Below are 26,634 nucleotides of genomic sequence, written 5' to 3'. Positions count from 1 at the left end.
CATTTGAGTAATAATTTTCCTAGAATTGGACATTTCTGATTTTTCGATTTTTTTTCCCCCACATTTAGAATGTTTCCTTAAGATGCATTTCTTGAAATGGAGAAAGTTGGTTAAAGGATGTGAACTCATTTAAAGTTCTTGACCCAGACTTCCAAATTGCTTTGTAAAAGTTACTAACTTTGACTGCCACTGGACGTGGACAAAGGGAAACTTTTTTAATCAATTTGCCAGCAATGATTATCATCACTAAACATTGTTTTTGTTGTTGATGAGTTTTAATTTTCCTTTTTTGATAACTAGCAAGGTTTCAGGTTTTTGTTTTTTTTTTTAATACAGTCAAGCAAATGAAGTTCTTTGAAAATTTTTCTGATCATGCTCTTGCTCTATTCAAGATGCTTCCGTTTTATTTTCATGTGTATGAGCTCTTTATAGATAAAGACATGAGCCTTTTTGGCATTTACCCTCCTTCGGAGTTATCACAAAAGAGAAAAGCAGGAAATGATCACTGAGTTTTGGGTCCTGACGTACTTGAAGTCAAACTGAGGCTTAGGCACCTGTCCATTTCCAGGGCCTAACCTAGGGTGGGCACACAGCGGGCTCTCCATCCAGGACGTGGTGGACGAGCACACAGGTGTCAAGCCGTGCATTGGGTTCTGGGGGTCCAGGGACACGGAGACTGACAAGGGCAAAAACGTGGCTTCCTAAGTTCAGCCTGGGCCAAGGAATGACTTTCTGGGAAACCCATCCATGTTTATGGGTAGGAAGAAAAAAATATCATAGCCAGAGGGCAAAAGGATACAAGCAACTGGGTAGCATCGGAGAGAACCTGAGAGAAGGAAAGGGGTAAAATGAAAAGCTAGTGAGAGGAAAGAAACCAAAGCATTCAGAGATCAACAAGCAAATTTATTCTGCATCCATCCATCCACCCATCCATAGGACATGCACAGGGTGTCCTATGTTGGGAGGTATGTTGCTATGGTGGGCGATTAGAAACGATCGGCGGCCTCACCAAAGCTTATCTAACTCCTCAATTCAGAAACGTCTTAGGCAACTGAAAAGATCTATTCCTGTAAAATTCTTGGTTATACACGCATATGCTTAAGTACATGTGTAACGCTAAGACTCATTGGAAGGTTCAGGAGAGAGCGTTTCCCCAGCTACAGATTTCGGGGGCCTGCCTTCTCTGCCCTTACAACGATAGGTCCCTCTTGGTCACAAAATCTGGGGGGAAAAAGAGGAGAGAAGGTAATAATTATGGCACCATCTGTTGCCATTGGATAGAGGATCTTCTCACCCCTGCCTCTCTTGGGGTTGTGAGTGAGAAGCTGGCAAGGCCCCAGGCCAACAAGAAAAAAACAGGGGACTGAGAGGGGACAGACAACCTGCCGCGGTAGCCGGTGTCCGCTTTGTGGTACTCTTTTGAGGGTCATCTGGGAAAACTTTTATTATATACTTTACGGAATAATTTGCATTAGGTCAAATTTATATTCCTTCCGGAGAGCCTATGAAACATGATCCCTAATTTCAAGGGTAGACGTGGCAAAAACAAGAAAGAGAGTAATTAGCAAAAAAGGGTGTCCTGTGGGAAAGAACTCTGAGTGAGGAACCGTTCAGAATTTACAAGTTGCCCCTGGTTGAGATGGTGATGTGATCTGACCTTGGAGATCTGTGCGCTGGAAAGGATCACCCGAAGGATACCTTTAGTCAGGTGAATGAAGGCAGTTGAGTACCCAAGATTTTGGGGGCAGGTCACCTCTCTCCCTAACCTTAAGGAGCCGTTCATTCTCTTTATGGTGGCTTTGGTCATCCCCTAAGTACTGGCTATTGAGCAACTATTATGTGCCAGCTACTTTGCCAAGAACATCATCTATATTATCACCTATTCATTCCTCCAGGCCTAGCTCACTGTTCTTTTACACCCATGATTTATGTCCCCAAGCCGAATTAATAATGCCACTACCGGTGGACTGGTCATTAAAACACTCTACTCATTCTGTTCACTCCTTGAATGCAGCTCTTCTCCCACAGCCCACGCTTCTACCTGTCCCCCTCAGTTCCTCAGTCCTCCTGAGCTGGACAGGACCAGCACCCACGCTTTATTCCAACTTCCCAGCATCTGGTAGTCCCCACGTGCCACATTCCGTTGAGTGGAACCACATGACTTCAAACTCTTGGAAGAATCCCGTAATTGTTGAGCAGGAGGGCGCCTGGAACCTCCGCTGGCTACAAGCTCCTTTCACACAGGAGGAAATTTAGGTTCGCACAAGTAACTTGCCTGAGGTCACGTAAACCTGATAGGACGAAATCAGAATCCAGTTCCCTTGCTTTTCAGCCCAGTGTAGATGCGACCGAGACACAACTAAGTATCTGTATTTCCCAATCTCCTGGCCCCACCCGAATCCTATCAGCAACTGGCCTTTGGACCTTCAGGCTATTTCTGTGATAATCTATTTTCTAAAAGAGCCCACTTCCATACACAGCTTTTCTTTCAAAGCTCCGCATTCCAAACAGGAAAGTCCAAACTCCAAATGGGCTGGCTTGAGCCCTTGAGCCGCAGCATCGGTGTAAAAGTTGGGGGTGGTGGGGTGGTGGTGGTGGTGGGGTGGGGTGGGGGGGCCCTTCTGTGTATATTTTTACCAAGTTCTGTCCACATGCAGCCTTTGATCCCCACAAATCAAAACGCTTGTCAACACACAGAGCAGGCTCCCTCTTCCCCATCTCTTGAGACCTGGCGGTTGTGCTGACTCGAGGATCCTTCCTCCTCACCAACCTGGCGAACCCCAAGGATCTGTTCCCCTCCTGGACAGCGAGCTGGCTTGGCCCTCGCACCGTCCCAAAGGTGGACTGTGTGTGCAGCACCGAGCAGCAGGGTGCACCGCGTGCCTCTGCATCTGGAAAATTACAGAAATGTGACTTACTCCTCGCAGCTGTACGCAACCCTTAGCCCAAACTTTCCTACTTGTTGGAGAAAGTAAGTAAAATATGTTGGTGCATTCGGTTCCCCCCTCCCGCCCCCCCCGCAGATTTCTTCTCTTTCTTGCTTTGAGTCCGGTTGCTCTGTTATGGCTGCTGGTCCCGCCGCCTCCGGGAGCTGCACAGGCTCCAGCACCCCTGGCCCTGCCCCTGGCCCCGGCCCCGGCGGGACAGAGATCCGCAGCTTCCCGCGGGGCTGCATCCCTGGAGCACGTTCCCAGGAGCTGGAGGACATCTGGGCGGCCCACAGGAAGTTCTGGTACTTCGGACCCCAGAGCAGAGAAGGTGCTGGAAGGGGACAAGACCGGCCCGGAGGACGCCCCTCCGAGGCTGCCCCTGCGCGCACGCTCCGACCCGGCGTGGCCCAGCGCTCCCCGCTCCGCTCCGCTCCAGGACGGTTGCCCGGCGTGCACATGGGGCCAGGCCGGCGGGGGAGGCGGCCTCGGAGAGCCCCGCGAGCTCAGGCTGGGGCAGGACGTTTAACACCCCCCCTCCCCGCCCCGATTGGGGTTATTTTTTAAGTTGTGAAAGCCTCCGAAGGGCTGGCTGCCCCCTGGGCGCGCGGAGGGCCAGAGCCAGGCAGAGCGCGGGGCCCTGGGCTGCCAACCCTTCCTTCCTCCTCCTTCGATGCCCTCGACCTCGTGTTGGCCTTGGGGCTCCGGGGCGGGCCAGGAGCAGCGCGTCCCCGCCTCCGCCCTCCCGGGCCCGCTCCACGACCCCCGCAGGCTCGCGGCCTCCCAGGGCGGGGGCTCCTCGGGGCGCGCCCTCCCCCCCGGGGCGTGCACGGAGGCGCGGCGGGCGGGGGTGCGGGCTGCGGGGTGCGCGGTGCGCGCGGGGGCGGGTAGCCCAATGGGCAGCCTCGCTCGGGAGGCGGGCTCAGGCCGGAAGCCGTCCCCGCGCCCCCGCCCTCCCCGGCCGAGGGCGGCAGGGTCCCCGCCCGCGCTCTTTGTCCGGGGCCCGCGTGCGCCCCCGCATCGCCGCGTCCCCCGCGCGTCCTCCGCGGAGCTCCCGGCTCGGGGGCGCGGGCGGGCGCGGGGCGCGGGGCGCGGGGGGCGGGCGGGCGCGCGGGCGAGAGGCGCTCGTGCCCGGCGGCCCCGGGAGCGCGCGCCCCTCCGCCCTCCGCCCTCCGCCGCCGCCGCCGCCGCGCCCGCCCCTCCCCCTCCCCCTCCCCGCCCCTCCCCTCCCCTCCCCCTCCCCCTCCCCGCGGCCGCCGCGGAACTTGCTGACTGCGCGGCCGGGAGGAGCCGAGCCGGGCGGCGGCGGCGGGAGGCCACAGCGCGCGGGGTGCCCGCGTCCCCGGGAGCGCGCCCTCCCCCGCAGCCCGCAGCCCGCGCCCGCAGCCCTCGCCCGCACGCTCTATTTATTATTTATTTATTTATTTCCCACTATTTATTATTTATTTCCCATCGCCTCGGCATCCTCCTCGTCCTCCCCCTCCTCCTCCTGCGCCTGTCCGCCTCCGCGGCCCTCCCCGGCCTCCGCGGCCCTCCCCGGCCTTCCCCGCGCGGGCCGGGCGGCGCCACCCTCCGGCCGGAGCGCGGTACTGCACGGCCCCCGCCGACTCTCGATGTTCCACGCTCCCCGGCCGGAGCCTCCGCGGCTTCTTTTTTCCCTCCCCCCCCTCCCGCCCCCCCCGCGGCTGCCTCCATTTCCTCAAGGAAGGGTTTTTTTCGCTCTCCCTCCCCCACAGCGTAGCGGCGCGCGAGCGGGCCGGGCGGGCGGCCGAGGTGAGGCGGCGGGGCCGGGGGCGGCGGGGGGCGCGGGCGGGGGCGGGGCGGGGGCGGCAGCTTTGTTCGCGGGCGGCGGGCGGGGGCGCGGGCGCGGGCGGGGGCGCGGGCGGGGGCGCGGGCGGGGCGGGGCGGGGGCGCATCCTCGGCGGCCCCCGGGCGCCCTCCCCACAAAGGCCGCGGGGCTGCGGGGCGGCCGCGGCTCGCCGGCGCGGGGAGGTGCTGCACTTCTTGCGGCTTTTGTTTGTTTGTGTTTGCCTCCTCTTTCCCCTTTTTTTTCTTTTTTTTTTTTTTTTTTTTGGTTATTTCTGGACAAAATGTCGGTCCGCGATGCGAGCGCGGAGCGGGGGGCCGGGGCGGCGCGGGGAGCTCGGCGGGCGGTGCAGCCGGGCGCCCGCTGCGCCCGCGGGGCCGCTCGGGGGAGCTCGGGGAGCTCGGGGGGAGCCCGCCCGGGGCACCGGCCGCCCCCCCCCCGCCCCCCGTCCGCGCCGCGAGGGCCGGCGTGCACCGAGCGGGAACCGCCACCCCGAATGCGCGCGGGGGCCATCGGCGGGGTCCGCTCTCCTGCTGCAGCAGGGGGATTGCACGGTCTGCCTGGACCCTTGTCAGCGCCTAAATATTGAGACGTTAGTGACTCCTCTCTCCTCTCTCTCTTTTTTCTTTTTTTTTGCACATTTTTCAGCCCCAGCTCTGTTATGCACAAGGTGTCCTCAATGCTCGTCGCCTAAGTTCCCTGGCAAATCTGTCTCATGCCTTCTGAGAAACTACACAATTGATAGATTGTCCAAGGGATGGGGGGGGGGGCGGGGGAAGGACAAAAAAAAAAAAAAAGAAAAAAATGTGAGTGGGGTGTTTTGTTTGTTTGTTTGTTTTTCTTTTTCTTTCTTTTCTTTTTTTTTTTTTTCTCCGAACTTGAGTTCGGCCAAGGCTTGAACGTGGTGAGACACACCACCTCCCCGTGTAACCTTGCTGGGTGATGATGAGATCAGTGTGAGCACTGGCAAGTGTTTCTCATTAAAATGCGAATGTAGGGGAACCTTGGGAGGAGAACGTGCTGTTGTTGGTTGATCCCTCAGGCTTAATATTTCCTTTCTCTCTCTTTTTTTCTCCCCCCCTCTCTTTAAAAGTTTTCTAAGAAATAAGTTCACCAAGATGTCCAGTGATAGGCAAAGGTCCGATGATGAGAGCCCCAGCACCAGCAGTGGGAGTTCAGATGCAGACCAGCGGGACCCCGCCGCCCCAGAGCCCGAAGAGCAAGAGGAAAGAAAACCTTCTGCCACCCAGCAGAAGAAAAACACCAAACTCTCTAGCAAAACCACTGCTAAGTTATCCACTAGTGCTAAAAGGTAACGTGTCAAAAAAGGACGAAAGCACATGATTCCGGTTGTCTTCCAGACAACTCACTGTTGGTATTTTTTTTTTTTTACATCACTAGCCAGGGTTCGGAGATATTTACTTGGTGATCACTTCTATTTGCACTTGAATAGCTTGTCATTCTTTAGGTGGGACGTAAGGCACCTCCCTAGAACTGTACTTCTAAGGGAACTTAACTCTGTACTTTGGTTAACTTCAGGGAGAGTGTCCTTGAGTAGAGAGAGCTTGGACTCCCGTTCTGACAGATTGTTTGAGGAGCTGGCAAGGGAAATTTGGTGCGCCCAAATTAGCTGGTACATTGAGGATGTTCCTTTTTATGAGTCATACTCCTCTTCTTCTTCATTGAAATTGACACTTCTGGAGGATCAGCAGCGCCTCTCCATGAAGCCTGATGATTAGAAAGGGGAGTGTGTTTGCTAGGAAATTTGTCAGTTCAAGGCCTGGACTATACTGGAGAGCAGATTTAAAATTTGGGCTCCCCGTTTGCTTTCAGTTTTGCAGATAAGGACTTTAAGTCACGCATCCCAGGTAACTGCTCTTCTGTAGTTAACGGTTGGTTATGCCTCTCTATTCTCGTGAGCGTGCATAAAACTGCAGAGGAGCCATTTACCATTTTGGATGGCACCTGGCTGTCGAAAACTTTCGTTGTGTTTGTGGCCCTTCCCTCTGAAACTTGTGGATCTGCTTGACGTGTTAATACCCCACAGGAGAAGAAACCTGTTTTGTTGGGTATATACGAAAGGCCGTTTGTTTCCTGTTGATTTATATTATCTTTGATGGCAAAAAAGAGAGAGAGAGAGAGAAAAAAAAAAAAAGGATTCTGTCGAGGGGACTCCATTGGTGGCACTAGGGGAATATCCATGAATTCTATTAATTCTACGTCAGATATGTCTATAGCGTTAGCTCATATTGACATTTTGTTGGTTTCTAGTGATCACAACTAAAGGGAGAAGAAAATATAAAAACTGTTCAAATACTGCGTTCTGTAGTGATTTCGAAGTACTCTTATTTTTCTGTGGACTTTCACCTCTATCAGTAATCCCGTATTAATAACTTGAGAATGTTTTATTAAATAACAGCAGTCTCTTAAATAATTTAGAGTCCCCCTCAATTTGCTGTGATCTTGTTGAGGAACGTGTTAAACACATCTTAAGTTTTGAAAGCATTTTAAATTTGAATAAAATGAGAGAACTGCTTCCCCTGCTCTCCCCCCGACCCCCCCGCCCCCATCTCAAGGCTATATATCCTGGTATTTCTTTCCTCCCCACTTTACTCAGTCTTAGTCCTGTACTGAAATTAAGGTCAAGGAAAACAGAATTGGTTAAGTAAGAATGTCAGAGTCCTTTAGAAGTTTTTCACTGGTAAAGATGTTTGTGAATTTTAAACTTTTTTTGGCCCCAGATATCGTCAAAACTGTTAACGTACTCGTGTGATAGCTTGCTGACGCTTACCTCTATAAAAGTGACTTGAAGTCATTGTCAAAAATTCTAGTGCTTTCCCTCCTCCCTTCTTGTCTCATTTGCATATAAGCTTGAAAAGAGAATTTCTTTGGTAAAAAGTGTTTTAAAATAGATCTTCTATCCTTTATTGAGTACTAGTGGAGGACTACTTCTCAAATCAGGTGTGCATGTCATACTTATTTACAGTAGCGAGTGAGAAAAAAAGCTGCAAAGTTTCTGTTAAGGGATTTGGGTTATGCCTCTGAGAACAAAGAGGAAGCAGCCATGTTAGCATTACTGAAGGCAAAGCCAGCCTTGCATTTAACTGCATGGTGGTAGAGGGCAGTGTGATTCCCCGGTTATTCTGTAGACTACCTCAAATCCTTTTTGTCTGTTCTCATTTCACTAACAGAATTCAGAAGGAGCTAGCCGAAATAACTCTTGATCCTCCTCCTAACTGCAGGTAAGACACACATTTTGTTGTTCTGATTTTTTTTTTTTGAAATGTGGAAAAATATCAGGAGGTTAACGTATCGGCTCTGGGTACGTGTGCTGCAGAAAAGCAGCTACTGTTTGCTTCTCTTCAGTTCTTGCAAGTGGAGCAAATAAAAATTATCCGAGGTGAATTAAACCGGTTTGGGGGGGGAAATACTCTTCAGCGTGTATCGTACCTCTTAGATTTAGGAACAGACCGATTTCTGGGCTTCTTACTGACATGGGTGTGAGTGGTGCTGATTTTTGTTCCGTTGTAACATCTCTGTAGGGTGCTTATTCAGAAGTATATTGCAGAAACTTCTAAAATTTTGCTAAGCTTTAAAGTTACTGCTCGTGTGCAATCTGAACTGACCTTCCAAATTTAGAAATCGCTGAATGTGGTGTTACAGAATGTAAATGCAGTAAACAAGAGTATAGTTTCTGTTTGATTTATTCAGTAATGTGCCTTAAGGACAAATTTTATGTGCTAAGCTAATGCTTTTAGTTGTTTTCTAGAGAATGCATTGGTGGAATTACTTACTTGTTAATCAAATGTCTTAATTACTTGGGAAAATCCTTAGGAGTCTTGGTCCTTATAATATGTGTATGGAAAGCAGTAAATGAATTGGAATTTGTAGGAAGAATTCATTACAGTGACATCCTGTGGGATAATTTAAAACGGTTGGTTGCTATAAGGTGCTTTAAAAGTAAGTGGTTGACAGTTCTGTTTGTGAACTTTTTTTTTTTTTTTTTTTCAGTTTGTCTTAGTGCTCTGTTTTCAGCTGTGACTATGTGGCTTCCAAAATTCATCAGACTTAGGAAAAAAAAAAGTGTTGTAGAGAATTTGCATACAGATATGTGCTCAAGAGCAAGAGTGGCAGCTAGAAACAAGGCAGGGTTACAGTTGGATAGGAAAATGATTTTCTTGTCCTAACCTGTATTTTTGATGTAAGTTGTGTTCACATGAGATGATCAGACCTAGCCCTGAAGTCTTCTTGAGATGTAATTGGGTGTAACTCCATTGCTTCTTGCTTGTGTGTATTAATCAGATCCTTGGATAAGGTGATCTGATCCTGATTTATTCAGTGAATTAACAGTTTTGCTGATATTCGTAATCAGCTATTTCAGTTCAGAAGGCAAACGTGAATGTAAACTAATTTAAACAGGTAGTGGGTATGTTAGATCTCGAAGTTCTAAGAGCTGTGCTGTCCACTGATGCAGCCACTAGCCACTTGTGGCTCTTGACCACTTCAGTTGTTGTCCAAAATGAGATGTGCTCTAAATGTAAAATACACATCAGATTTTGAAAACTTAGTACGAAGAAAAGAATGTACAGTACCTTAGTGATTTTTAAAACTATCTGTGACGTGTTTAAATGAGAAGTCGGGTATGTTGAGTCACATAGAATGTTTTAAAATTTTACCTTTTTACCATCTTAATGCCGTTATTAGAAAATTTGAAGATACGTTATGTGGCTTGTATTACATTTCTAGTGAGCAGTGCTGCTGCTTTAGAGAATAAATACATCAAAGTATTCCTTCCAGCCTTCTGGATTGGTGCGTCAAATCTGTAGCCATTTAGTGAGGTCAAGTTAGATTTGCTCTTGGAAGAATCACTTAACTTGCAGAGTATATTCTGATATTTCCCTTTGTAAAAGATGTAAAGATCTATCAGTTCAAAACCTAAATTGCACGTGAGGTCAAACATTGGTTTCTGTTGATTTTCTGCAAGTGGCACAAACTAGCGTACATGCATAAATCTAAAGAGTCTAGTAGGCGAAGTGTTGAATGCCCTTGGAGCAGTAGTGTAGTGTTGCAGTTACTGAAGAAGTGTGCTTTACGTGTTTAACCCAGGAATGGTTCCCCAAGGTCACTGAGGATATTTTAGAGGAAGTTGAATGTTTCTGGGAGGCAGAAAGTTTGTTTATTTTTCTGTTTATATGCCATGTTTCATTTTAGTCTGAAATTACGCTTCACATTTAGTGATCATTGAAGTAGCGAACCTGTGGGCTTGGGGACGGTGACATGGACTACATCATCTGTGCTTTCCCTGGTCACAATTTGTGATGATTGTAAACTATTGCAAATTATGTATTTCGGTTCTCTAGTTCTTTTAATATTTCAGGGTGGTGTTTTTTTTGTTTTTTTTTTTTTTGTGGCTATGTGACTAAAGGAAAAACAGAAAAAGTGAGTCTTGACAGGGAACTGGGAGAAGTTGTGTCTTACTAGTTTGGGGACGGTCTTCTTTATATGCCTGACGTAAAATAGATACTTCTTTGTCTTTTATTTAAAGCGTCTGGAGATTGTTTTGGGGTGGAAGATGATCTAGTCCTGTCCTCGAGCAGGAATTTGGAATATTGAGTGTTTGGTGGAGACACTTTGGGATTTTGACAGTGAAGTCTGAACTTGTGTTGCATTTTTTTTTTACATGTCGGAAATGTGTGACAGATCATGGTGTTGTTGTAGTTCACAGGTGCATGGGCGAGGATTTTAGCTTTATGGTGATTGTATAGTTTAAGTTTATTGATTTATGTTATACTTTAAAATGGGATTCTATGTTAATCAGTTTTAAAATGTGTGAGTTCATATTGCCTGAAATCTATGAAACCTTATACTCTCTTGACTTTGATGTTTAACTTTCATGTGCAGTTAATTAATCAGAATTCCATTATGGTTTTGAAAATAATTTTTACAAGCTTGTCAAAGTAGGTGACAGATTTAATTCTTCCTCAGGGAAGAAATGTAAAGTATATCTGTGTACATTCAGGAAAAAGTTGGTTGAAATAAAACTCAGCAAAACCAGAATTAGACAAGACTAAGAATTCTCTTAGATCCCATCCTCCCTTCTTGTGCTTTATTAATAAAATATTCTTCTCTTATGTTACATATTCCCTTACTATTATATGTCTAATATGTGTATATCGAGAGTGATCTTAGGGTAGACTTACCTGTTGAAGTAAGTGTGTGGTTTTAAACAGGTTTGAATATATTTTTGATAGTAATGATATTTCTTTTCCTGAGAGTATAAAAGTTGGATAAAGGACTATTTCCAGTGATTTGATGGCATTTTAGTTTTTAGGTAGTGGAGTTCCTTAGACCAGAGCATTCTCAACATAGGGATTTAATATTTAATGTAGTGGCCTTGATTTATATGGTTTACATAGTGTATCCTGCGTTATGGTATAGTTGATTCATCAGTGAGAATGAAGGGAAGTTGTGTTATGGGCATTTCCCTATCTGTTTTTGGAGAAAGTGATTGACTAGAATTGTTGAGTACTGTGCTATTAGGACATTTATGTTCCCTCTTTCCCAGAGGGTGCCCTTGTCCTTTCACAGTAACCACTTACAGACCTTTAGGAGGTTGCTAGATCTTTAACTCAACCTCTGATTCTTTCCGTATATGATAAAAACACAAATACGCACTCTTAAAAAGTTCTTTAATATGTTGAGGTTGAATCCGTGTCAAAGTTGGATATTCAGGGACGTTTGTAAATAGTTTTTGTGGGAAAGGCCTTACTGGAGGGGGACGTAATAGTATCAAGTGTGTGCTTGCAGAACTTGAAAAGGTACTTTAATACTTGTAAATCTTGCTAGCAGCATCCTTCTTTTAAAAACAAAATTAATACAAGAGGCAATTAAGTTCTAAACCAGAAGTTGGCAACTCTTGATTTGCTCATAAGCCTCTCATTGTCTAACTGTGGGTGAACCGTACCTCGTGAGGGCTATTGCCGCTTGCCACCATTTTCTAGGATAGACTAGAATTTTGCTCCTCAGAGGGTGATCTTCAGGTCAGCAAGGTCCGCATCGCAGGTAAGATTATTAAAAATGCAGAATCTTGCCTACCCTCGCTGCAGAAGTACTGAATCAGAGACTGAATTTCAGCAAGAATCCCGGTGAATCAAATGTATATTAAGGTTTCAGAAACATTGGTCTGAGTTCAAATCCTTGATCTGCCTCTTATTAGCTGTGTTATTTTAGATCAGTTAGGATATATTTCTGTCTTTCAGTTTTCTTAAATGTAAAATGGAGATTAAAATAATTCCCCTTCTACAGGTTGAGGATTATAAATGAGTTGTTATGTTTTAAAGTTTTGTAATGGTGTAAATTGGGTCAGTAAAGTGACCACAGCATAATTAAGGGGAGAGAGGCAGGTTAGACACCTGTCCTCACTCTTGCTGGCATTTTTCCAATGGATCAACATCGTACTCTAGGAGTAATTTTATTTTAATCAATTTAGCATCTATTTATTTGAAAACACATCAAGCAAAAAAATTTTAAATATATATTTATTAGTTAAAGGAGTTCCTTAGAACTTGTGTAAAAAAGAAAATTAACCTAAGGACATTGGGCAAGGATGAAGGACTAGTATATCCCTTTTAAGAGGAATATACATAAAGTTAATGATACTTAATTCAATAGAGAATGATCTCTCTCTGCAGTAAATTACAATGAAAAAATTTTGAAAATAAGGGTGATAGTTACGTTTTCCCTTTTTAAAATATCCTGTTTTAAAAATGTGCAGGTTTATTGAGAATGAGATTATATCAATATTTGTAAAACTTGGATTCTGAATTGATGTAGTTTACCAGTAACCTAAATATAGCAACTTTTTTCCTTGCCTGTGATTTTGGAAGCTTTTTGTAATTGGTATATGAAGGCAGGTAATAATCAAAATAACATGTGATATCTACATTGCTTGGTTGGTTGCTTATACAGCATTTTATTTTATTTCATTTTATTTGGGGGAGGGAGGCAGGGAGGTTAGGCCTGGATCTCACAACCTTGAGATCATTACTTGAGCGAAAATCAAGAATCAGGTTGCTTAATAGATGAGCCACCCAAGTGCCCTTACAGTGCTTGATTTTTAAAGTCCTCCGCATTTATAGATAGATTGCTTTTTTTCTTTTTTACTTATACATGTGTTGTTGTGGTTGATATTAGGCAGCATGTGCTATGTGAAGGAAGATACCCTCTTTTGTGAAAGATCTCTTTCGTCATCTAGTCATTTTCAACTCTTCAAAAAAATTCTGGAACTCTCTCTCTCTTTTTTTTTTAATAAAAATGAAATCTTAACTGGAAGCACACTTTCTAAAACAGATAAATAAAGAACTACTCTGGTTGAAGGTATTTTCCCTACCACCCCATTGTGGTCATCTACTGATAGATAGTTCTTAATGTTTTATTAATTAAATTTTGACTTCTGCACAGATTTTCAAAAATCATGAGGATTTTTTTTGGAAATTTGGGCATTACTGATCATTTTAAATGATTTTTATGTTTCGTTAGGCTAGTACTAGCTTCAACACAGATGAAACACATAATACAGTATGTTTATGTTGTATACTCTAATTATTTACTTGTTTCTACCTTCTGCAAGGGTAAGTGTTCCTCTGAAAGGAGGGTGTGGTCTTACACATTTTTGTAACTCTTGCTTTACACAGTATTTTGCATATGAAAATTTGTTAAATTAATAGATAAATCGAAATCTGTCGAATTGACCGGAATAGAAAGTCCAGGCAAAACAGTGACTTTGGGTTGGAGAAAACTCTCTTAAAAATACCATATGTTCTGTACTTTTCTTCATAGTAGTAATTTTTAGTATGATTATTCAAAGGCACTTAGCTACTGTTTTCTATTATAGAAGGAAACTGATAATACTATAGTAAGCCTAATTATTTGTCTCATATGCAAGAGTGCTGCAGGAAGACCCAGTGCTGTTGTGGCTAAAAACTTTTCCCAAAAGAATGACATGATTGAAAACAGTATTTCTTCCCCTAAAAGGTCATGTTTTTATTAGGGACCTATTATGTTCAAAGCAGATAGTGTAGTTAGAAAGTAGGTGAAAACACTGTGTGCCTTTATTCCCAGTTGTTTTGTCACTTTCTATAGTTAACCAATTGGTACCTTATTCCCTCCTTGAAAAGAGTTGCTGTTAACAACAGATGGATATGTTTAGTTACAAGAAAATCAACAAATCCTTCTTGCTTTGAGTGCAAGGGCATTCAGATTGAGAATGGAGAGCTTGATCTGCCATTCTCATCTTCCTCATAAAATTGAGATTAAAAACATACAATAAAACCACTTGTAGACTTAGAGAAATAGAAATGATTTTTTTTTTCTTCCTATGCGGCTTTTGTCAGGGAAGTATATTTGTCATTTTATTAGAATCTAGAAAAGAAACTCTTTAAACTTTTATTCTTTCCTTTGCCTCTATATCAGTGGTTCTTTTGCCTCTAGATCAATCAACTGGTGGTGATTTTTGCCTCCCTACTTCTCTCTATCAGCTCCTCCCCCCCCCCCAAAAAAAAAAAAAAAAGCCTAAGGAACAGAGGGAACAGTAGACAATGCTTGGAGACTTTTGTGCTTTCTTAACTGGGAGAAGGGGTGGTGGTGGCTGCTGATATTTAGTGAGTAGAGGTCAGGGATGCTGCTAAATGCCCTGCAGTGTGTAGGACAACCCCCTCCAACAAAGATTCATCTGGACTAAAGTGTCAGTAGTGCTCAGGTTGAGAAATCCTGCTGTAGATCCTTAACTCTGATACCTTGCTGCCTGAATTGTTGCATAGTTTTCTTTTTACCACTTTGCTGTCTTATTAGCGATGCCTGCTTAGTATACTCTCCTACACCTTCTTAGAGCTGATGGCTCTACCTCCCACTACTCCTGTGCTATGGTTTATATTTATTGTGTATTTTTTGACATATGAGTGTGTTGTTTTTTATGTGAAACCACAGGAATGGCTACCTTGAATACCTGCTAAATTATGGTCTATTGAGGCCAGAAATGCTTTCGGCAGTATTTTTATTTCTTTTCTGTCTTCCACCAGTTAATTATACCCCTGCATGATCTAGCTTTAGGCTGTTGTATCTGTGTTCTACCAGAAATATTGAAGTACGATGCATCAAGGAGAAATACCATTGGAAATTCATCCAAATTCAGTTTTACATTGAATTACAAACAGGTAAGAAAGCCATGCTCTTGATTTGGTTTTTAGTATCATCATTAAGACAGTACAGAGATTATTCACTTCTATTATTGTTCTAAGTCCACAGTCTTTTATTTCCAACCCTTGGGGCTAGATGTGTTTCAGAGTACAGAAAATTTTTGATTTTAGAAAGGGAATATGATGTGCTTGCTGTATCTTATATAACAACCCCAGTGGGATCTTCAAACACATAATATTTTTACACCAAAAATGTATGAATATTTATACTAAATGGGATAATAAATAGACATTACAAGTAATTTCAGGTTAGTTCATGTTTGGTGTTGGCTGCCAAATTATTTTTCTCCAAACTTACTTTAAAAACCTTTTGATTTTTAGAGCTTTTGGGATTCCAGAATTGTGGATAAGCAATTGTGAGTCCCCTACTCCCTGTGTTAGAATGACAATCGATTACAGCCATTTACAGTGAAAGTGTTTTGAAGTTGGTCGACTTTCCTTTCTTCTACCTGTTTTCTAATAGCAGTTTTCAGTTTCTCACTTTTTATTCTTGGAAAATTGCTTTTGTTGTTGTGGTGGTATGACTTGTATGTTTAATTAGAAAAATAATTTAGCCTCTTGATTTTAGAATTCTTTCTGCTTAAGTTGAAACTATAAGTATCAGTTTCTTTTTAACTCGCGTATGGTGTATTACTTTTCCACTTTGTTTAGTCATTTCATTTTTTTTCTTAATGCACGAAATTACACCAAAACCAGTGCGTCCTTCAATACTTAAACAGAGGACTTGCCATTTTTATGTATGTGTTTTGTCCTGTAGCATTTGAGTACAGTTGAGTACAATTGAGTACATTAAATTTTGCTGTGTTGGAAACATATAAGGGTTTACTCTCTTGCTCATATGAAGTCCACTGTACATGCAGGAGCTCTCCTGGGTAGGTCTTCCATGTATGGACTCCGCTCTCTGCTTCTTGCATCCTGTAGTTGTGCCATTTGAAACCTGTGTCCAAGCAAGAGAGTTAGGGGGTCATGTGCCAGCTTTTAAGTGCTTCGGTCTGGAAGTAAGACATGAATTCATCACATGGCCTCCGCTAACTGCAAGGTGGCTGGAAAGTGTGGGGGAGCATATGGATATTCAGTGAGAAATCAGTTTTTCTGCCACAAAGGATGCATACTTCCATGAATAGATGACTTTCACTCTTACTTCAAGAGAGGAAATAATTGAGCATCCAGCCTGACACTGTACTGGAGTCCATAGTATAATACTTATTAATACTCTAACTTGTTTAATTCCCAAAGGAACCCTCTAAAGAATCATTCTTTTTAAGATCTCAAAACTGAATCTTAAGAGTAGTTGAGAAAATTGCCAAATGTCACATATGTAGCGCATATACATAACAGATGCGGGACAAAAATCTATGTTTACTTTTTTTTTTTTTTTTTTTTTTTTTTTATGTTTACTTTTTGACATAAAAGTAAGCGCTTCTGCTTTTGTACAGTGCTGCTTGAGAGATCTGGTAAAAGCATTCAGAGTTGATTATGGGTCTGTAGGTGCATGCTTAGTTTAAGTATATCTCCCATTTGTTTGTTTATAGTTTTTCGAAGGATCCAAAAATACTGTTCCTTGTAGGGTTTTAGAACCTGGCAAGTAAGGTCCAGATGGTGAGTTGGAGAAAAAAAAGAGTTTCCTTCTTTGGCTTGGGAGTGCAAGGCTTTCTTACCTTTTTTTTTTTTTTTTTTTAATTTATTATCATTTAAGCTTTTTTTTTTTTTTTTTTTCAGGGAGCATTTCCCCAGTTGTCAGCTCTCTTGCCTTATTCTCTTCCCCTGTAAGAAAGAAGGTCAGGGACTGAGTATGATCATAACGGAAAAAGCAAATCTTTGTTCTCTGCCTTGTAGTTCTTTGTGTATGGCTTTCCTGTGGGCAAAGGAATATCTTTAAATCTACCTCTGCTTTTTTCTCTGGGGTATTGTGAAGCAGTCCATGTTTATGAATTGCTTTGAGGTTGGAAAAAAATCCATCTGTAGATAAGAATTCCTAGCTTTATGGAGAAAAGTCCCAATCATATAGGATTTTAGGAGAATTTGAATGCTGATTTCTCAGCACCATGTGCACTTACTATTTTTTGATACTGGCACTAGATCTCACGTTTTTAACAAATTTGGCTTCATGTTCAAGTTAAGTCCTCTTAATTTTGTCTTTTTTTTCTTATAGCTTCATAGTTCATTTAATCACTGTTTTCCTAAATTTGTGAATTTATACAGAAATTATTCCCAGATAGTAGTGTGGGGATTTGCTTTTTTTCTTACGAGTGAGTCTCTTTGGAAAAGGAGCTGGTCCACTTAGCAAGACAGACCTACTAACGTTCTCAGGGTGACCTGCTAGGTTTATGTAGTTCATTTTAGATTAATGAGATTAGTTTTATGAATCAGTCTGTACCTTGCATTTTGTCTAAAGGCAGTCTTGAATTTTAAACTTGTGGCATTTTCCTCTTTGTTGACATTTCATTGGTTTTATAAGGGTGTGTAGATAAACAGCATAAGCTTATTTTATAGCGCTTGTTTTGTATGTGATGGTCAGTAGGAAGCGATTAACCTCAAAAATAACCGCAATGGGGCCAAGTTTTTAGATCATTACATTTAAAAACATTTCAGTCCTTTCTTGATCCTGAATGTATGATTATTTTAATTTAATGATTATTTGCAGCGAATAGGAACTGAAAGGAATTGCAGTATTTCCATGTTCATTCATTGTTTGTGGTTTAGTCTGCCTGTTTTGGAGAGATTTGGACCAGTTATCCCCTTCCAAAGTTTCTTTGCTGCTTCACTGTCCCAGAGCAAATACACTTTGTCATTCTGTTTAACTTCTAGCTTGTCTGGGGAAAAATAAAGACATCTCTTGTCTGAAATTGCTTTTGGGAGTATAGCTCCACATGTTTTGGTCGGAATGAAAGGCCTAGGGAAACATGAATTTTGTTACCTTTTTATTTTATTTTCCTTTACTTATAAATCATCATGATGATCCTCCCTTTACATCCTTGCCTCTCACTTTTTATAAACAACATTCATTCCCTTTTTAAGGGTGGTTATTTGTAGTTTGTTTTGCCATTTACAATCTTATAAGTCCTTTACAAATGGATCATTTTTTCACATTAAATTTTAGTAGGTCAAGAATCCATTTATTCAGGGTCCCCAAGAGAATCGATCTCAGAAGATTGTGGCTACATATTTTTTATGGCTTCCTATTGCTTTCTGTAGTCTTCTCAATTTAAAGAGTAGCAACAACAGAATATAAAGGGCACCATAAGGCCTTGGCTTTATGGTTTTATTTTTGTTTCACACTTGTTTCTAAGAGTATTGGTAATATTTGTTGGATCTGTGAAGTATATATGCTTGTGGTAAATTCACCTGCTATCACAGTGAGGAAAAATCTGGCCTTTGACGGGTTTGAACATGAATTTAGATGCATGTGTTCCATGTGGAATTAGGTGGCAGTTTTTAACTAGTATTCCTTTAGATTTTATTTTATTTAAACGAGTGTCTGTTTAAAATTTTAAAAGACGTTTCTGTTATATCTTCCCAGATGCTTAATATCCCCATATCCATTAGAGGACTATGCCAAGCGTGCATTTTGTTCTTTTTTAAAACCCTAAAATAAACATGTTGCAAATGATTGCTTTCCCCTCCTGCTGAGGTTTCTTAGTTTTTTTAAATTAACTTTTTATTATGGACGATTTGAAACGTATATGAAAGTAAACAGACTATTATGATGAATCCCCATGTAGCCTGCACCCAGTTTGAGTAGTTACCAATCCTTGACCAGTCTTGTTCCACCTCTAATCCCATCCATCTCACCCTCCCATATTACATTGAAGCAAATCTCAGACATCATTTCATCTATATTTTTAAAGAACAGATATTGTGCTGTGCATTTTCGAAAAATAGGGACTCCTTTCTAACTTAACTACAATGTCATTAACACACCTACATTTTAAAAAATCTAAATTCCTTAATTGTTCAAGTTTACAGATGTCTCGTGGATGTCCTAGACAACTGCTCCCTCACAATTCCCACTCCCTAAACTTACCTGAATCAGTGTCCAAATGAAGTAGACGTATTGAGATTGGTTGGTATGTCTTTTATATCTTTTTTAATCTCTAAATTATATTTTTCCCCATTTTTTTGCAGTGTAGTGAAAGAACTGGGTGAAGTTTCTGAGAGTAGACTTTGCTTATTGCATTTGTATAGTATAGTTTAATATCTTTGCTTTCAATATTTCCTTTAAATTTGGGAGTTTTGTCAAGAGGCTTGATCAGAGTCAGGTTTGGCTGGTTTTCTTTCTTTTCCTTTCCGTTTTCGTTTTCCTTTTCCTTTTCCTTTTCCCTTCCCCTTCCCCCTTTCCCCTTCCCCTTCCCCTTCCCCTTTCCCCTTTCCCCTTTCCCTTCTCCTTTCCTTTCCTTTCCTTTCCTTTCCTTTCCTTTCCTTTCCTTTCCTTTCCTTTCCTTTCCTTTCCTTTCCTTTCCTTTCCTTTCCTTTCCTTTCCTTTTTCCTCTTTTTCTTCTTTCTTTCACAACTGCCTTATGGGTAGTATGGTTTTCTATCAGGAGACTTGTAAGATCTGATTTTCTTCTTGTGATGTTAGCAACCATTGGAATAGATCTCTAAAGAGAAACTTACTGCATCTTCCATTTGTTTACCCAGTTGGGAAAGTTACTTAGTGAAGGCAGACTGTTTTATTCCTTCTCTTATTTATCAGTTTTATTTTTTAGTGCTTTTTCAAAATAATAGTTGGTTTCCTAGTATCCTTTTCAGAATCATTGTGAACTCATAACTGTTGTGTTTCAGTCCATTGCAGCACTTCTGTATGTTGCCATTATAATCCTATACACCCGCTTAATTTTAAATAAACTTTAGCTTCAGTTGCTTTGCCTTAGGGAACTTTGGATGCATAAAAATTGCATGGACCTATTTTGTGGTAAAAAATAATGCAAATACATACATTCAGCCTAACCATTGCCCTAGATATTTTTCAAAAACTGAATACTTTTTTACGCTATTGTTTTAAACAAGTGATATTCTCCTAGCCACCTCTTCATCATTTGTCAAGGGATAATTATTAAGTCTTAGCATTAGGATGACTGAAATACCTTTATTGGAACTACAGGTCTGTTTTTAATTTCTGAATTAAAATAAATGAAGGTGGAATGCAGAGACCTTTATCAGAATGAAATTAATTTATCACAAGAAATGAATTTAAAAATCAACCCTGTTGTAATCTAATAAGATCTAACAAGATAAGCAACCTTCCTTGTCTGCTTACAGTGTTTCTCATCAGGGTTCCCCCTTGGCATTTGGGGCTGGATTGTGCTTTTCCTTGGAAGACATTGAGCATCCTTGGATTCTGCTGGTCAGGCCTGTCCCCGTATTATGGCCACCAGAAACCACCTTCTCCCATTTCCAAATGTCTTAAGGAGGGGAAAGGGGTTAATCACTTCACATTACAAATTACTGGTGGAGATTCCACATTGTAATGCTAGCAAATCATAACAGTGTAATTAAAAATTGTATAGTATTGCTTCAAATAATAATGTATAATAATTTTTAGTAGATTTCTAATGTAAAGTCTGTGATGACCCAGTGTGTGTGATTTTACTGCCTATGTAATTATCTTCCGTGCAAAAAATAGATGTTTTCTTCCTCTAGCATTTTACTTTTTACACCTCCCCCAAACTCTGAACTCTCATTCTGAATATGAACTTTGTGCATGAGCTCAACATATATATATACACACACACATTTTTGCAAATATGTATGTATATACATATCTTTTGATCTTTTTGTTTAGCGAGTTTTATTTTACTTAGAGGAAAACCTGTGTACCTGAGGGATTTTTCTGCTGGCCCATTGCCTCCATTAACCTTTCCTGTTTTTCAGAAATTATTTAAAAGCCCGTTTAATTCTGTCATCTTTTCTCTCCTTATTATCTCCTCTCTGGCTTCTCATTTATCTTTATTGAGCCATGTATGTAGCTACTTCTCCACATTTGTCTTTTATCTCTTTCATCTTTTTGTAATCTGGCTTTTCAAAAATGTCATTTGGTAATCTTGGTTGTCCATGTTTTCTTCATATGACTTATTTGTAATTTCTTTGTTTTAAGTGTTCACCTTGTTATGTCTCTTTACTTTTCAACTTGTATTCTGTTGTTGATGAAATATTTCTTCTTTCTCCTAATTACTCTTCTTTTGTATTTAGTATTTGTTTCTTCTTAAACGTGGTACCTATTCTTTCTTCACATGTGTATCCTTTTTTTTTTTTTAAGGTTTATTTATTTATTAGAGAACATGAGCGGAGAGAGGAGGGAGAGGGAGAGGCAGGCTTCTCATTGAGCAGGAACCCAGGATCATAACCTGAGCTGAAGGCAGATGCTTAACCGACTGAGCCCCCCAGGTGCCCCACGTGTGTCTGTTTTATCTTTTATCTTCCCCTGGGCACTCATGCCACATTGTGTCAGAGGGGCCTTTGATTACAGAATTTCCTCAGAAATCTCAGTAATTGTGGGCCACCTGGGTGACTCAGTTGGTTAAGCATTAGACATTTGGTTTCTGCTCAGGTCATGGTCCTCACAGCCCTTCAATTGAGCCCCGCATGGGGCTCCATGCTCCCGGGGGAATCTGCTTCAGATTCTCTCTTCTTCCTCTGCCCTTCTGCACCCTCTGCTTGCATGCATTCATGCTCATTCTCTCTCTCTAAAATAAATAAACAAATCTATAATTTCATCTCTTAGTGTATGTAACGTTCTTGCATTACATTTTAGAATAATTTTAATGAACTTGTTAATTGAAAGCAGCTCTGAAACTAGCCAAACTCTTTTAAGTATGGAGTGCGCTATAGGAACCCTGCATTGACCATACATCCTGGCTTATGATTATTAATAGCATTAATATTAATAGCATTTGTTTTTACTTTCAGAAATTCCCCAGTGTGCTAAATTATAGGGTCATCTTACTCTTGTGCTAATGTGGGCAATGTTCTGGTTTGGCTTGGTGCATTAAGATTCTTGTAATCAATTCTCCAGAGCCGAGATTCTGATTTAGTAGTTCCAAGGGTGGCCTGAGGAGGATGTGCATTTTAAGAAGCATGTCTTAGGATACAGATAGTAGTGGCCCTCTAACCATTTTCTGAGAACTAGCACTCAGACTAAAGATCTTAGTTGGGTTGGGGATAATGGGGAAGCGGCAGAGGAGGTAATAAAATACCACTTATTCTCACTAGAGAAGAACAATTAAGCTCATATTTCTTACTTGATTTTAATGGCTGTTTTCTTAAGAATCACCTATACTTTGAATGCCGGTGTCATAATACAAGAGTATTGGTAAAAGTGTGTGTGGGAGGAGTCTGCTAAACATTAAGGCTCTGCATGTGTGTATGTAACTAGTGACTTAATGAGGACATGAAATTTTAGTGCAAACAGCTGAAAAATACAAGTAAATCAGAACTTAAGCTACAATTTTGGAGTAAGCTGGCTGAGCTAATAACTCCAGAGACAGTTCTGAATCTCACTCATGTGTTTCTTTTTTTTTTTTTTTTTTCACTCATGTGTTTCTATATTTTTTCTTTCATGTGTTTCTATATTAAAAAAAAACGAAGAAAATAAAAACACTTCAACAGCAGTCTCTTCAGGTATTTAACCAGAGGATGATTGATTTGAAAACCTGAAGTAGATTATTTGTAGACTAATTTTAAAAAATTTATCCTATATACTTTTGTTATATAGCTTTCTCTATGGATATGGATATTTCAAACTTCTAGGTGATTTTTTTTTTACCTTTTATTCGAGAACATAGGAAAACATGAAAAACTACCTTAAAAACTACCTTAAAAATGTTTTGAAGCAAGAATAGTCTAAATTCCCAAGCATGATCCCACACTGCCAAAATGACAGTTGTATAGTCTCACTGAAGACCAGCAGTATTAAAATTGTAGAAACAAGTAGAATTCATTTATTAGACTGTTACCCCGCACACAAAGGAAGTTTGGTACAAGACTGTGAATGAAGAGTGGCAGTTTCCAGTCCTATGCCTATGCCAATATGCCTATGACATATTACTACCATAGGCTACAGAAGAAAAAATATAGAATATTTTGAGATAAAGAATACAAGATAAAAGCATTTTTTTTTTAAATTTTTATTTATTTATGATAGTCACACAGAGAAAGAGAGAGGCAGAGACACAGGCAGAGGGAGAAGCAGGCTCCATGCACCGGGAGCCCGACGTGGGATTCGATCCTGGGTCTCCAGGATCGCGCCTTGGGCCAAAGGCAGGCGCTAAACTGCTGCGCCACCCAGGGATCCCGATAAAAGCATTTTATATATTTTATCCGTTCATCAATTATGGATATTTAGCTCATTTCCATCATTTGGCTGCTCTGAGTGGTGCTGCTGTGAACACTTGCCTACAAGCATTTGTTTGAATACCTGTTTTCAGTTCTTTGGGTATATTCCTGGGAGTGGAATTGCCATATCATGTGGTAGTTCTGTTTAACTTCTTGAGAAACTGCCAAACTGCTTTGCACAATGCTGTAGCATTTTAGTTTCCCACCAATAATGTGTGAGGGTTCCAGTTTCTTTACATCCTTGTCACACGTATTTTCTGGTTTTTTGACTATAAGCATCTTAGTGGGTGTGAAGCGGCATCTCATTGTGGTTTGGATTTACATTTCCCTAATCACTTGTGATACTGTGCATCATTTGGTGTATTTTAACTGACTCCCAATTCTAAATATTGAAGTAGAAGAGAATTCTCCCTTAAAGTAATAAAATATGCTCCCCTTTGAAAAAGCCAATATTCTTATTGAAAATACTTGTGAACAGTTCTTTAAATTTTGAAGGGAGAAAAGCCAGGGATGCCCCAATTATAACTAATAACCGTGAGTGACTATAATATAAACGTTGAAGAAGAAAAGATAACAAAGAATATAAATATTAGAAAGGCAGAGACAACCTCCCGACTGCCCCCCAAATGCCCTTTTTAATATATTCAGGAATTCCAACTGACTTAGACAAATACAAGTTCAAGTCCCGACTCCACAAGGTAGCTGTGAGATTTTGAGCAAGTTAATTTAAATTTCTGTCTCATAAATGTGGATGATAATCCTATTTCATCTGTTTTTGGTGTATTAGATACTCCATATCTGGTGTATGTTACATGTAATGGTAAATAGCTGTTTTATGGAAAAATAAACCAGCGTGTTTATGAAATAAGACTGAAAAATGAGGTATTAGGGTCAGTTATATACAAAGATTTAAGAAATATTTCTAGTCCACAAAGAGTAGTGATGAGTGGAATAGCATGGCAAAAAAATCTGAGATACTATGGTCATTGACTTCTATGGTAAGACTAAGAATTTTGTGTTCTACAGCCATCTTTTATATTTTATATTGTCAGCATTTAGCAGTTTCTGGCACATAGAAGATACATTGTATATGTTTTAAAGTTTTGTTGAATACAAACTTCAGGTGGAGACTTATTAGTATATTAAACGAATACCTTTAAAAATACTCAAAGTGACTTTCCAAAACATGGAGTTAAGATTACTTAATATGTGAAATTGGAATAAACAAATAGTGCTTTAAAAAGTTGTCACAACTTTTATAATATAACCTCCAGATGGATGAAAATCTTAAGTATATTGTAAATAAAGTCAAACTGTTGGAAAACTTCAGGAAATGGGCCTATGTATTGTTTATTGTTTTAGAACATCCATAGTGTACAACTGCAGGGAGTGTCATTTACACTGTGCTCTGTTCAACACGCCGTAGCACAGACTCTACCGTAAGTGGCACCCTGGGGGTTGTGCAGTATGGTGGCCATGATCAGACCGTTGACGATTAACTTTTAATTCATAAGTGAAATCATAAAGGAGATGGTTGAAATTCTAATATATATGTAAAGTAAGAGTTCTTGTGCTATGAAAGGAACAAAATTTTAAACAAAGAAATATTCACATCTGCATTGCAAAGAATGTATATCATAAGGAGCTCATATCAATAATAAAAATATCGATTCATAATGATTAGCTGAAGGATATGAATTCACACAGGCTCCTAAAGACGCAAAAACTGGAAACAACACTGGAGGGGTTGCACCCCTTGGACTGCTTCAAAAACCTATCGAAAGCTTATGAACCAACTCTTCAGGAAAATATATGCAGGACATTTCGGGAAGTTTAGGACACCATGAAGGTCTTTCTTTCTAAGCTCTGGAATTTTATAAATGAATTGTTACATTTAATGTCAGTTAGTGCAAAGAAGCAAAATATGCCTGTCACTTTTCAAGAAAGATAGGTGGGAGAGAAATAACTCTGTAGCCTCCAGAAAATTGAGAGCTTGCATGTTGAAAGTAGAATTTAAAGAGTTTCGGGATCCCTGGGTGGCGCAGCGGTTTGGCGCCTGCCTTTGGCCCAGGGCGCGATCCTGGAGACCCGGGATCGAATCCCACATCGGGCTCCTGGCGCATGGAGCCTGCTTCTCCCTCTGCCTGTGTCTCTGCCTCTCTCTCTCTCTCTCTGTAACTATCATAAATAAATAAAAATTAAAAAAAAATAAAGAGTTTCTTAAATAGCTGGGGGAAAGAAAAATAAAATTATGTTTTGCCTTGAGTCCTGGAAGTCCACCTGCCAGCTATGAATGTGTAAGGGGAGAAGTGGAAATAGAGCAAAAGAGATGATTTGGAGAAGGGGTGGTTTGAGACAACATGTCCAGCCCAACGGAAGGATTAGGAAGAAAAGTAGAAAAAAGCAGAGATTAGGCTGGATGTGGTCTGATGAGACCTCTGACACCTGCAGGCAAGCATCCTGATGCAGGACCTGTAAGGGCATTAGGAAGTCTTTGCAGGCTGTTGAAAGGGGAGTTGGGATTTCAGGGTAACAGATTAGCCTGCAGCTTGAGTTGTGGTGGTTAGACAGCCTTGGGTAACTAATTGACAAATGGATGATTCTGGGGGGGAAATGGTCCGGAAGCAGTTCCTCTTGAAATCTGTTAATTACACGGTTTTCAGATAGGGATGAGGAGATTTTCTAATTTTATTGTTTTAACCTTCCAGTAAGACAGTGCTCCCCTCATTATGAAATATGTAGTAGCTAAAGAAAACATACGATGTTTGTCCGTGTCTGTTTTTTAATAGTGGGAGTTTACGAGGAAGTTGTGCTTTTCTGGTTGTTGCACGTGGAGATTCAAGGTCAAATATCTCAAGCAAAAGGCAATACAGGGGAAGCCCAGTTGGCACTAGCTGCAAGTATATGTGGCTTCCCACACCTCGCTGGCAGCTGGAAGTCTAGGAATGAGGTTGACTTTATCGTTGGTCTATGAAGTGCCTCTTGGAATGGATTTGTTTTAATGAAAACATCTACCGGTTATTGGCTGTGTGATAAAAACTCTAGTACGTTAGTAACGGCGTAATGTTTTCTGGTCTGTTTTCAACTGTAATATATATCAATATGTTTCTTTCGTATTGCTCACTGCTGTCAGCAAGGCCTGTTAAGAAGTTATATGAAAATGTGTGGAAGGGGGACAGGAAATGTAGATCATGCAAAGTGGCAGATACATGTCTCTTTTGTTGTTAAAAGCAAATTTAGGAAGCATTACAAACAAAGAAAATGTTCTAAATTCTTAAGTTTAGGTGCCAGGATTCAAAATAGTGCTATTTAATAA

General features: G+C 41.3%; 1 protein-coding gene and 1 long non-coding RNA gene across 3 annotated transcripts in view; one reads left to right on the top strand and one right to left on the bottom strand.

Annotated features, from left to right (window-relative positions):
* Nucleotides 1-882: 882 nt before the first annotated feature.
* Nucleotides 883-4,614, bottom strand: LOC144304881 (uncharacterized). The gene is made up of 2 exons (XR_013371869.1): nucleotides 4,360-4,614; nucleotides 883-2,891 (listed from the first exon to the last, which is right to left on the bottom strand). It is a non-coding gene; the product is annotated as an uncharacterized LOC144304881 (long non-coding RNA).
* Nucleotides 4,255-26,634, top strand: part of UBE2E3 (ubiquitin conjugating enzyme E2 E3) — an 86,522-nt gene continuing 64,142 nt past the window's right edge. Inside the window, exons 1-3 of one of the 2 annotated variants that reach the window (XM_077883470.1) lie at nucleotides 4,255-4,700; nucleotides 5,828-6,046; nucleotides 7,926-7,976. In XM_077883470.1, the coding sequence (XP_077739596.1) occupies nucleotides 5,853-6,046; nucleotides 7,926-7,976 (245 nt within the window). In that variant the 5' untranslated portion in view covers nucleotides 4,255-4,700; nucleotides 5,828-5,852. Of the gene's footprint in view, nucleotides 4,701-5,306; nucleotides 5,327-5,827; nucleotides 6,047-7,925; nucleotides 7,977-26,634 lie in introns of those variants that run through there. The other variant, XM_077883471.1, reaches the window with a different exon arrangement.

Source organism: Canis aureus, chromosome 34, assembly GCF_053574225.1.
Source record: "Canis aureus isolate CA01 chromosome 34, VMU_Caureus_v.1.0, whole genome shotgun sequence".
Lineage (NCBI taxonomy): Eukaryota > Metazoa > Chordata > Mammalia > Carnivora > Canidae > Canis > Canis aureus.
Note: the sequence above shows the minus strand (reverse complement) of the source record. Positions and strands in the feature narration are given on the sequence as shown.